Source organism: Oryzias melastigma, linkage group LG11 (assembly GCF_002922805.2).
Source record: "Oryzias melastigma strain HK-1 linkage group LG11, ASM292280v2, whole genome shotgun sequence".
NCBI classification, from domain to species: domain Eukaryota; kingdom Metazoa; phylum Chordata; class Actinopteri; order Beloniformes; family Adrianichthyidae; genus Oryzias; species Oryzias melastigma.
Window position 1 is genome coordinate 15,810,409 of NC_050522.1, and position 12,996 is coordinate 15,823,404.

At 39.0% G+C, this 12,996-nt stretch overlaps 2 protein-coding genes across 5 annotated transcripts in view; one reads left to right on the forward strand and one right to left on the reverse strand.

The window, feature by feature from the left end:
* adnp2b (ADNP homeobox 2b) overlaps window positions 1-12,996 on the reverse strand; it is a gene marked incomplete in the record, with an annotated part of 705,870 nt that overhangs the window by 410,624 nt on the left and 282,250 nt on the right.
* ripor2 (RHO family interacting cell polarization regulator 2) overlaps window positions 1-12,996 on the forward strand; it is a 71,134-nt gene that overhangs the window by 44,162 nt on the left and 13,976 nt on the right. For all 4 annotated transcript variants that reach the window (XM_024294475.2, XM_024294482.2, XM_024294466.2 and 1 more), the window contains exons 2-6: window positions 2,554-2,674; window positions 7,306-7,461; window positions 8,010-8,088; window positions 8,317-8,340; window positions 8,959-9,012. In XM_024294475.2, coding sequence (XP_024150243.1) covers window positions 2,554-2,674; window positions 7,306-7,461; window positions 8,010-8,088; window positions 8,317-8,340; window positions 8,959-9,012 — 434 coding nt within the window. The remainder of the gene's footprint in view (window positions 1-2,553; window positions 2,675-7,305; window positions 7,462-8,009; window positions 8,089-8,316; window positions 8,341-8,958; window positions 9,013-12,996) is intronic.

Genomic DNA, 12,996 nt, shown 5'->3' on the forward strand with positions numbered 1-12,996 from the left:
TAGTACAAAATGGTTGAAATAACTACAAGTTCGGTTAATTTCACTTCTACAAAAAAACAACAGAACAGCGGTTTTAGCGGCTTGCAGTTTTGTTCGGTGCCAGCAGCTGCAAACAGTGACTTGAATTTAAAGCGCAGATAATAATCTCAGTTTCTGGGGAAAATATATTATCTTTTCATGAAGTGGCACAATTATTCAGTAGTGCGTAGGTGAGCCTCAGAAAACAGCTGCAGGGCAGACACCGTCTCCATCTAACAGTTTGCATTAAGAGTTCAGTTGGGGGGGGCAGTTTGTGACTGTGGAGCTTTTTGTCTCATTTGAGTTTAGCTCTGTTTGCATCTGAATGTCTTTTTTGATGACATGGGGGGGAAAAAAACGAAAACTCCCCAGAGTCCTCATTACAAGCACCGTTTGGGAATGACGGGGCACCTCACGAAACTGATATTTAGTTGAACCCAAATGCATTCCTGTTTTTTTTGCTCTCCACCTGAATGCTCCACATAAATGCACAGCAAATGGCTGGAGGGCTCTGAACAGTGTCCGGCATGTTCTATCGTTACCCAGAAGGCATGAGGTAACAAGATGTACCATCATTTTCCACCCACTGACTCCTCTTTTTAGGACAGTGAGTCACAAAGTCTCTGAGAAAAAAAATAAATACTAAACTGAGGTGTTGAACTAGAAACCAGATGAGCCCAAATGCTGCAGAGCACAATCGGTTGCTCTCATTTGTCAGGATGGTGTCGTACTGTTCTTTAGCAGAATGTTGAGTGAAGAGCGGCATACTTATGATTAGGCTTAATGGTGTAAAGCTGAGCCATTTAACAATGGATGACATGAGTGACTATGATATTAAATGGTTTGCTTCTGGTTCAAACTAAATTGTCAATTCAATCGGCATATTTTGGGATATGTTAGTTGGAACCAGAAATAGTCAGTGAGGCTATGGTCATAGATGCCACTGTGCAGTGACCTAAATGCAACTTTTTCAGCAAATTTTACATGTGGCCTGAGAGTTTAAAACCACATTTACGCACAAATCAAGAATTATGCATACACAAATCCAAAGCTACGCACATACAAGAATTAATCACGCACAGATCGGGATGATACTATTTTCTCTCCATAATAAAAAGTTTGTTTTCCATTGAGGGAATTCGTACATAGCCACTTGCCCTTGTGGCCACTTGGAGAACTGCACTTGACTCCATTTACCTAAGAAAAAATATATACAGTATATATAAATCTTTATCCTGAAAGCCAAATGATAATCCACAGCAGATGATATGAAAATGAGTAATTTAAAGGAAGCTTTAACTTCCCCAAAGCAAACCATTTACTATAAATAACAGTTATAATTGGTTTTATCTGCTCAGGCGAACTTCTATCCAACCTTTCAGACTCGTTCGATGACAGCTGATCTACCTGCTATTAATAGCAGGACAAATGTCAGCTGGATGGTCTTTTGTGGCCTTGCTGCAAAACACGGCCCTGGTCTTTCTTCAGCCCCCATGCAGGGTCATTATGTTACACCCTGTGTGCCGGAGAGAGCAAAGCGGATCATATCGGGTTTATGGCTGGGTCCCTTGTAGTAAGATGAATGGAGATGTGTTATGTGTGGGTCTGCATGTTTATTTAAGCCCCCTACACAAAGGTACTGAAGAAGAAAAGGGAAAAACAGGGTTTAATTAAAGACGAGACCCTTTTTGAAGTGATGGATCTAAGAATTAAAGCTTAAAATTATGGATACTAGCACTGTGGTAATTCCTAGTATTTCTATTTAAATGTATTTAAAATTGCATTTAATTGTTGTTTTGTTGGTTACAAAAAAAGAAGGTAAAAAGGGAGAAAAAAATTGCTTTCCTCATCTTGACAAAAACTAATTTCTCCCGCTGAAGCCTTGATTGAGTTATCTCAGAAGATTCTTCCTCCCTCTGGGTGCCTGATCTCTGCTACATCATTATGTGACAGCTATATTTGGATGTTTCTTCATCTATTTTCAGCTTGCTCACCAAGTGCCCATATGACTTAGGTTGCATTCCACAGCTCTCGCTTAAAAAAAAGGCTCAAATCTGACAGGATGTGGGTAAATATAAGCGCAGGGACGAATTCTTTTTAATTACCTCACTGAGGAGTCCAAACGGCGTTTTGCTGAGTGAAGTGAAACAAGACGGTAGTCATTTACAGAAGTTGAGCTCTGTTCGGAAGTGTGACCATTTTTGCAGAGTTTTTGAAAGATGTCTTGCTCTGCGGCACCTGCCTGAGGAATAACAGTAACAGCTGAGGTATGCTTAAAGGGAAGTGGTGACAAATAGGCCAGAGGAGTCGAGGCGTGTTGGCACAAGCTCTAACTCCTACTCTTCCACATTGCACATGGCAAATGTTTACGGCGATGGCTTCCTTCTGTTCTATTTGCACTGTAGACAACCCCTTTGATACAACAAGAAACATGCACATAGGAGATGTCGGCTGTATTGCAATATGTTTTTGTCCACATACTTTCTTTATAGTTGATTAAGAAAAAAAAATGGTTGGTTGTCTTTTCTTCCTCAGGAGTGTCGTCTCGTATCCCGGAGATCATGGCGGCTGGCACACACTCCCCTGGAGGGCCTAATGGTATAATACGGAGCCAGTCCTTTGCGGGCTTCAGCACTCTGCAGGAACGGCGCTCGCGGTAAACACTCTCTAAAATATATAATGTGCTCATTGCAGGGGTAAAAGTTGAAAAAAAAGGGGTGAAAACCATGACACGATCACATATCCCACAATGCCACCGGGCGGCAACCTAAGCTAAGAAAGTTACGATTTTTATGGCAACTGGACAATTTTTTTGACATTGGTCAGTGGTCGACCGGGCACATTTGGAGGCTGCGGGTGGCACTAAGGCAGTAGCGCAATAATTGAATGATAGGAGGGTCTTCAAGGTCCATAAATCGTGCTGTGGCAGTCCAGTGACAGCCAGGTGGCAGGGAGGCAGCAGCTGATTTCAGACCGCCGCCCCCTGCCCCTGTGCTGCCGTCCCACTGCCACCATGATTGTTAGAAATCGTACGGTAGTAAGTAGGAAGTACTCAACGGGTGCTGTTGACATGAGCCAGTTGACCAGATGTCATCATGGTGTTGATAGCACCACAGCGTCTCAGAAACCTGCGTTTTACCAAAGTGCGATTGATTCTGAGGAGAATACGAAGACAGAATATTGTGCTTTCTTCATGTCATTTAAAAGTGTGTACGTTTGTAAATTGACAAGATTATAATGTTTGCTCAAAATCTGAGTTGCAAAGACCTACTCTTTTACGCCCCAGGGCTACCGGCAGCTCGTATCTGTTACCACTTGATACGGACAGGGTGCCCGGTGCTCCAAATGTGCCCGGTCGGCCACTGATCAATGTAAAAAAAAAATGTCCGGTCACCATAAAATCTTTTTTTCTCAAAACTTGAGCGGCCACCAAGAGGCATGTCAAACTGAAACTATCACAAAGGCTGAAAATGTTGCATTTAGGATGCCGCCCAGTGGCATTTTGGGATATATGATCGTAGTCTAAAGTATTGATCATTTGTCTGATACTGACAGCTATAGTCAAATTATGCTTATTGTATTGTTGTGGATAGTCCTGGGCGATATACATATTGTGTGGGCGATTTAAAAAAAAAAAAAAAAGAAAAAAAAAAAAAGTCTTTGTTGCCATTTTTCTTCTATCGTTTTTATTTGTTTATTTTTATTTCTGAACTTCTGTGCAAAAATGTTTTCCAACAAACAAACTGAAACTGTTGTGCACTTAAAAGAAAAATCCCATTTGTAATTATTCAGTTACATGCTATTTGAAAAATTAAGTGAGAGAAAACTAAGTAATGACATTTTTTTCAGAGAATAACTGAAAATGTACGTTATTGTGATCTAAAATAGTCTATATCATAGTTTAGTTTTCATGTTTTTCATCAACATGGATTGCTGTTATGATAAAAAATTATAAATTACACATTTCCTGATGTCAAACGTGATCATTTGTTGGACTCCATGTCGGCCAAACCCATATCTTTATCTGTTCTGTTCTGTTCTTTTCTGTAGAGATGCTGTCGACAGCCTCAATATAAATCATTGAAAGAACTCTGTCACCCAAGTCCTATTTAAATAGTTGTTCTGCTTTACTGACGTCAAGGTCTCTCTGCACAGCAGACAAAGCTGTCCATCATAACTTTGCTCTTGAGAGAAGCAGCAGAAAAGCTTTTATGCTCACCTTTATATAACAGATCCTTCATTTATTTCTCTGGCTGAACGTTTTTTTTAAATCTGCGTTTCTGAGTGAAAATGTGCCTAAAAGTTGCACATGCAGAATCTTGAACACATGGCTGATTAATGTTTCGCCATGTTTTTATTAGGAGATGTAATTTATTGGTGCAGACAAGCCAATATTTAACTTTACAGATGCAGAGTCGAGGAGTTCTTGACCCATTCTGGATCAGTGCTTCTCAACTTGGAGCCAAACAGATGATTTACTGCATCCAGTCTTTCAGTTTTTGATCTTTAATATTGTTTTCTGACTTGGCAGCTCATATATCAGAGACAACCTTTTCAGATTTGTTGAGATCTTTTTCCCCCTTTGACTTGGCTCTTGTGCGGTTCTGCTGGGAGGACCCCCCCTTGTCCTTTGCCTCTGCTTCAGTGTAATCAGTTGGAAAGATTGAGCGAATGACAGCGACACAAGTGTTCTGATAAGTGAGGCGAACAGCGACGGATATGGCCTGCAGATCGTGTCACAGCTACTGCCACTGAGCAGTCTCTCCATGCGTGCAGTCATGTGTGTGCCTTTGTGCATGCTGTGCAGTTTGAGTGCAAGGCAGCAATATTACAATGATTAGTCTGTGCAGTCCTGTGTGTGTGTTTGTCAGGAGACTCTGCCACACCACAGCTTGTGTGACCCTGGGGCCATGCGGCACTTCTACTCATTGTTGCCCTACATTTGTAGCATTTTAACTCGAGCTTGTGCCACTGCCTTGCATAGAGATGTGGCGTGTTTCAGCTTGTAGAGCGCTGGAATCGGTTGACGTGTCCCTAAAATGTTACGACAATTGGAGTGTGAATCGGGTGGATGAACATTCCTTAGGATGAATGAATTAATCGATCAATAAAGGAAGGGAGGGACTTGTGACCCAGCTCTTTGGACACGGATGAGGTCTATGTTTTACTCATGGATAAAAAAAGATGCTTTCTGTTTGTTTTTGAGTTCTCTGATATCCAATTTGGCTAAAATGCAACAACCGTAGAGTTGAATTTTAAATCGGATCAATTCAAACATGGAGAATAGGATCACCAGACTGCCTTTTTTTCTACAGTCATTGAGTCTGATTTTTACGACTATTAGGGCAAAAAATAAAAAAAAATCAAAATTACGAGATTTAAAGTAATAAATGTATAACTGTTTCTTGAAAATTTATTAGATTTTAGTTAAAATGAGCATACAGTCCAGCAAGTGATTGTCATTTGCAGCAGCAGACCGACTAATTTCATCTTAGTCACAGGAAAAAAAAGTCAGAGATTTAGCCTCTAATGACTTTATTTTTCTAATTTAACAGTTACGACATTTTTCTCATAAATTTACAACTTCAAAATTGTAATTAAAAAATATATATATATTGCTTGTAAAATTGCCCTGATACTTCATTGTAGATGTATTTATTTATTTACCCCAGTGGCTAGTTGGTGAATAGACCCATGCCTTTTAGTTTAAAGAGATCTTCTAAGAATGTGTGTTTTGTGAATTTATTTAAATTTGATTGGTTTAAATGGTACAAGCTGCTAAGATTAGGATGCAATTTTTTTAAATTTCAAAATATGCAAAAAAAAAAAAAATCAGCTTTACTCTCAACATTCACACTTTTGAAACATATCCTGGAGTCTTGACGAAAATTCAAGAGTCTCATCAATTAAAAATCTCACTACGATCGTCTTTTGATTTATTTTCAAAGTGTTTTTCATTATGATGTTGATTATGATTTTGCTGTTTTTAGCCAAAATCAAAAACTCTATCATATTCTAGGACATAGTTTCTACAGAACGGCAGAAACAATAAGAACAACAAACAAGAACACGTTAAAAACCCTCAAAAAATGATTTTCATCAGAGTGAGTCTTGGATAAAATCATATGTGGAGGGGTTTGATTTTGAAATTTGAACCCACTATTGTACAGGATCAGCATTATCTGACCCTCCGACATGCACAAAGTGCATCCACCCATTATCTAATCCATTTGAGGGAAGTCTCAGGGGTTGGTGAAGACAATAGCAGCTATCACAGGGCAGATCATGGTACACCACACATGCTACTGTATAAGTGACAAGCAGGGTGGGATTACACCCCAAAATAAAAGAATCCCCAAATTTCAAGTCTCATGACTTCACTTCTTAAATCTGTAAAAACATGCTGTGTGTGAAAGTCATAGTGCTCAGAAAAACCCAGGAGGGGAGTTTATTATCTGCTGCGTGGGCAAACTATTGCAATAGATCAACAAAAGAAGGGATTGTAGGCATATTATCTGCGTTTCTTAACTATGAATTTGCATTTGACATTTGACTATTGAAGCATTTCCTTGCCCTGGTCCACAAGCCCAATCATCTGCATGTTTTATGTTTTCCTGATTTCAATGATTACGCCATTATCAGACTTTGTTGCAGTTCAATGAAGAGGATGCAATGAAACAATAGAGACGGGTGAAACACGGCTGACGGATGGTTCAGTGGTTTATAAAGATTCATACAGCAGTCATCTAGAGTTAAATTAGAGCTACAATCTCTTAAACAGGTTACCAGCCCAGCTCTTTGTCTGCACCACATGCTGAAGACTTGGAGCAGGAAGAGACGAACGTCAAATGTCACTAAGTGCTGGCAGCGTGATTGTGTCACCTTGTGAGGTTTTGTAAGTTCACTTCCTGGTAAAGATAAATGGTTGCCATGCAAAGGTCAGAGAGTTGGGGTGGCTGGTGGGTGGAGGGGCGTCCATTAGCATGTGCTCACAGATACAGAGGTGGTATTTGGCACATGTGTGACAGCGACCACGAGTTTCATCTGGGGGTTTGAGTGATTTACTGCACGTTTGCCAGCATGTTTTTGCTGACAATGTTAGAACAGATGACTCCATGGTGAGACCACTCCATGTGCATTCATGGATTGTTGGTAAAATTTGGATGGAGCCAGATCTGAGACAAACTACATGTGATTGAGTTTTAAAAAAACATACTTTTTTGGTGTTTTTTTTGCAACATGTTTTCCAAATAGGTCTAATAATATGTGTATTTTTTATGTTTGTAGGTGCAATTCCTTCATGGGAAACTCTGCAGTACCGAAGAAGCCTCAATCCAAGCCTAAGAAGCCCCACCTCTCAGGCCACAAGGGGGGCAGCAGTTCCAGAGAGCCGCAGCCCAAAAGACTGGAGGAGGTTTACAATGCCCTCAAACAAGGCCTGGAGTGAGTAACCCTGACACTTAAGTCACTCATTCAGTGGGAATGACCTTACAGAAAATTGTGTTTTTAACATGTGGCATTTTTCTGATGATGGAGGACATGTATATAAAATTAAGCTTAAAATTGCATTTCGGAGTATTTCTTTATGCAAATCGTTGTGAATCAGGAGTAGACAAAAAATTGCATTGAAAAAACCTGAATATAATGAATTTTGATTCATCCACTTGCTCACAAATAGATGCATGTACATCTTATTTTCACTATCTGACATCTGGCTCTATGCTTAGCTCCACTATTGCACATCATTTTTGATGCACATCTAATGTTAGGTTGAGGTTGTAAGCTAGCAGGAGGGAGCGTAAACAGATGGATGATGGGAAGTGGGGCTGGTTTACTTCTTTCTACAAAATAAAATCTGTAAAAATAATATTTGTTTTCTTTAATGGAATACATATTTGTGTTTGTCCATCATTTTTGTTGACGATAAACAACTTTTTTTTTTTTTTTTGCTCCAGTCATGATTTGATCTCTTTTTTTTGTGTGTTCCACAGTGAATACCTTGAAGTTCATCAAACGGAGCTGGACAAACTGATGTGTCTGATGAAGGACATGAAGAGGAACTCACGTTTGGTGAGAGCCACATTAATTCTGTGCAGAAGTGCTGGTAGATACCAGGAATTCAGACATCTACACTCTATTTATCTTCATTTAAATAATGTAAACATGCAGAGTCAAGAAAGCGATATCAACATGGTTTACTTTTTAATGACGCTCAACTGCAATCTGTTTGGCATGAAGTAAGCAGTTCCAGCTGTGTTTTCTTAAGTAACTGTGTGTGTTTGTGTGGTTTCTCTCCAGGGAGTGCTGTATGATCTTGACAAGGTAAGAAGCTGAAGGAAAGTTGCTCTTTAACAAGAGGTTTGATGCGAGTCAGCTGAATTTTTGATAGAAAAAAAGGGGGTTAAAGGAGTTGAAGGCAGAGAGATATTTGGGACAGGACCTGAGAGACGAAGAAAAAGTTTGGAAAGGCAGGAGCAGAATATCAAAACTGAAAGATGAACACAGGAAAGACAGATGCGCTCACATTCCCTTTAAAAAATATCAAGTTTTAACCTATTCATGAATTTTGCAAAACGTCATAAGTTGTACAAATCTGTGCTGTAGCTATGCAATTTGACAACTCAAAAGTAGCTGTTAAAGTGTTGTGAAATTCTTAATTGACTTATATTTAACATATTGTGGGAAAAAAATAAGAATTCTAAAAGTAAAATTGGTGTTTCTTTAGTTATTTCTCTTTCAAAATAATGTTTTTCATCAATAATGGCTAAATAAAGCAAACAGAGAAATGTTGTGTGTGAGAAAAATAAAGTAGGTTTTAATTTGTGTATCTGGGAGTTAAAATTCTGAATTTGTTAATATTTTCACATCTGTAAAACATCTGCAGCTATTTTTTTCCCTCCAGAGCAGCACTTATTTCTTGCTTTCCGCTTGTTTCTGCAGCAAATAAAAAGCATCGAGAGGTACATGAGGCGTCTGGAGTTTCATATCAGCAAGGTAAGAAGTCACTTTTACTCCTGCATGTTCAAGAAGCTACTGAAAAATATACATTGATCATTTTAGATTTGGTTGCTGGGGCTTTATTTAATTGCTAAATTAAATAATTTAGTATTTAACCATTAGAGCCCTACAAATTATATCCAGAAAATATTTCATTACATTCTAAACGGCTTTGATGGACCTCTTCCTTTTAATAAATTAACAATAAACCTATTTTTGGAGGGTTTTTATCCGTTTCAGCTAAAGTAACAAAATATTAGTAAACCAGATATTGCAGATTTTTAAAAATGTATATTATTATCTTGTTTTTTTGGGCTACGGTAACAATCTCCGCCATGGGATCAAGTAAAGTTCTATCAAAATTCAGTTTTTTTCTTCTTCAATTCAGTCACTAACACTCTTATTTCCTTTATTTTTATTTAATTTTAAAGGCATCTTTATCTGATTTATTTAGGATATGTTTATCCCACTGTCTTCAAGTATTAATAACAGGGTTACACTCGAAAAAAACAGAATCTGATCAAAGTTTTATTTCATTTTATAACTTGAATCCTTTTTTTTTTTTTAAGTTTGTGATTATGAACCTGGTTGTACTTTTTTCTCTTCGGTTTTGAAACCATTTAAAGTTTTGTAACCGGTCTTGGATTCCACTGTATTATCGCTAAAGGAATTAGTGAGGCGTTTCATTTAAAAAGCCCTCGTGCTGTTGTTGTTTAAAGTGAAAACTTGCTGTCACTTGTGGCATTTGGCTCACGAGAAAAGATTGTAATTCTAGAAGGGGTGCGATAAGCTGCCCCCTCTCTGTGTTTTTAGGATAGTTTCATTTTCGTCTTCAGACACATTCAACTCTGATCTCTCTCTTAAACTGTGATAATGCTACTTAAAGAGTTTTAAACTTAATTAATGAAACAAAAACTTAAGCCAGTCAGTTGTCGTTTGTAACCACAAATGTCATTAGGAAGGAAAATTTAGTGTTAGTTTGAGGAAGTGTCAATCCGTCTTGGAAGCTAAAGCAAGAACGCCCCCACCCCAGGTATATACCTTCTTTTGTAATTTCTGCAAAGGCTCCCAGCTGGAGATGTTAATCCCTTACAAGGTTGCTGTGCTGTTTGACTTTTTCTTCTTCTTCATCCTCTTTTGTTGTCCAGTAATGGTCTCCCTCGCTGTGCATCAAATCAAACAAGACAGCAGGTAATCAGAGCGCCAACCCAAAGCGCTCCCGGTGTAACCATGGTGACGCAAAGACAGCCTTTGAAGTCTTCAGTGGGGCTCAAGGAAACCATCTATAAAGTGACGTTAGTTCTTTATGTTCACATAAATGCCCTCTCGTATTAGCGCTGCCCTAAAAATGGAGGAAAATTTTGCGCTAAAGTCACAAGAAATGTGAATCGCCAACAGTTCCAGAAAGCTGGGAAAAAAATCTTATATGAGTGACGTTTCCTCCAAAGCTGAGGATATTTCTCAGCAGCTTCTATCCCTCCGATAACAAACAGAAACCGTGAGCAAAGTCGACGACGAATTCCTTCCCACAAACACTGTCAGGACCTTTCTTCCTCGCATCCAAGATTATTTTAAGCTCCTCTGTTCTCGCAGGCTCTGCTCAAAATAGATTAGAATCTAGTAAATATTTGAAAAAGTGAAGCAGAACTTTGATAAATCTCGTTCGGCAGGTAAAAGGCCTTGTCTTGTCTGGTTGAATCAAGCGTGCAACACTTCTCCTTTTTTTGCTACTCTAAATAAATTCTCTAGCTTGAATACTCAGCGGGGCTCTTGTTCATAGAATCGACGCTCCTCCATCAGTTGGAAAGTGATTCAGAATATTCTTTGCGGTTGCATAACCTTTTAACAGGTTTTCTAAAAACAGCTGCACTTTGAAATTCCATTAAATCTGCATTCTTGTCAACATAGTCTCTTAAATTATACCTTTTGTCGCCCTAGGATGCTTAAAAGCTTTGCGTTTAACCTAATTAAAAATAGAAAAAAACACCCTGATTTCTGCTACCTGCACTGCCTGAGCTCTTTTTCTAAGTTGACCCACTCATTTCTGTGTGCAGAAAGGTGTCTTTATAGTCTTTCAGGAGCAATTTATCGTGCTATAAAAGAAGCATCCATTAGTTTGAGCTGCACTAATGGAGTCTGGAATGTACATTTAAGGGGAGAAGTATATAAATAAGTATGAACGTTGGCTGATGGTTAATGAAATGATTGAGTTTGTGATTTGTGAATGAGGTTTTTATAATGTAAACAGAACAGAATGTGCTTTTTAAACAGTATGACAGTGTGGTCAGGTGTGCCAGGAGAATTTATTCAGTTTAATCTAAGTGATGTAAATAAAAACAGTTACCATCGGTGAAGTATCGGCTCTGTGATCAAGCAAACAGGTCAAAACGGATAGAAATTCCTATTCAAGACACTTTGAGAATGGCTGTAAATTGTTAATACAGTTAAAAAATGTATAGCTTGTGGTTTTTATCAAGGAGAAAATATATATTGGCTCAGAAAGAGCTAAAAGACTGGTTTAGTTAAAAATAATTCCACTCTGATCATCTTTTTATCTATTTTAAAAGTGCTCTTTTAATTAGGATTATGCGACAAAAAACCTGTGCCGCTTTCTATAGTTTCTGCAGGAGTTCATTAGAAATCCACCTCTTTATTGAGGGTGAGAGTAAGCCTGCCCCCATTTCCCATCATCCATGTGTTTACGCACTCTCCTACTAGCTTACAGCCCCTCACACCCCCAATCTAACATTACTGGTGCAACAAAAATGGTGAATAATATCACAGTTTTTAGCCTGATGCCCGCTCACAGATTTGGTACATCGTTATTGCACTGCAGTGAATCCGAGCTTCGTGTCCCAGATCAGGTTTGCATTTTGGGCGTGTCCCTCTCTTTGTGCCGGACAGCTGCTGCGAGCAACAAACTGGACAATCATCCATCAGTGGGTCGTCGGTTTGTGACTCACGTCTGACTCGTCTTTTGTTCCGGCGCCGCCTGCTGATGTCTGCACAGTAATTGGCTCGCATGGAGGAGGCAGGTGGTGCAGCTCAACCACAGCGGCGTCCTGCATTGGATGGAGTACATCTCTGCGGTGGATATGTTTGTCCGATGCACACCGGTATCAGCGGGGGATCATTAAAGAGATGAGTGACAGAGATTGAAGGTGAAGAAGGCAGCTGTCGGGCTCTTCCACCTTCTCCTTCAGAGGGGGGGGGTACATTTAGCCACATGCCATTTTCAATCCAGAATGATATTTTGCATGTTAATAACTCTGATATGAAGGCAGGCTTTTGCTTTTCCATCAAGTACCGATCACTCCATCCATCCACACACACGGTTCCCCAGAGAGGGATTTGGTGTTTGATGTTGTTCTACTGCTTTAATCTGCACATAATCACTCATGTATAATCAAACACATAAAGGTACACTTAGAATATCCTACAGTCTAAAATATTCACTCTCACTCTTGGATTAAATATTGTCGTTCCAATTGAAAAATGGTTTGCAAAAAGTATTTATTGAATTTTTAATAAAATGTAAGATTTGACCTTTAATGTTGATAATTTTTCTTGGTAAAATGCACACGAAGACTGCATACATAATATATTAAATAATGTAATGATTAATAATACTCTGGTTATTATTATTAGTCTACAGAAGCTGTTTTAGAAAGGAAAAATCCAGAAAGACAGACATCCAATGTCTAATCAGAATACGTCATTTTTCCAGGAAAAGCATCTGTTTCCTCGTCCACAAGTCGACGGAATTCAATTAGTATCCATCAACTTGTGCTGTGGTTCCTTTCTTTTCTTTGTTTTTGTTTTTTGGGATGTAATGCGCCTGAGGTGCAGCAATATGCTGATGGCTGCCCTCTGGAGAGGAGCCTGGCCGACCTTCAAAAGCTCGCATCCTTCCAGGCTGTAAGGGTTTAGTAATTGAGGACGAGCAGGAGCTTCATTAGCTGATGACAGCATGGTGATAGA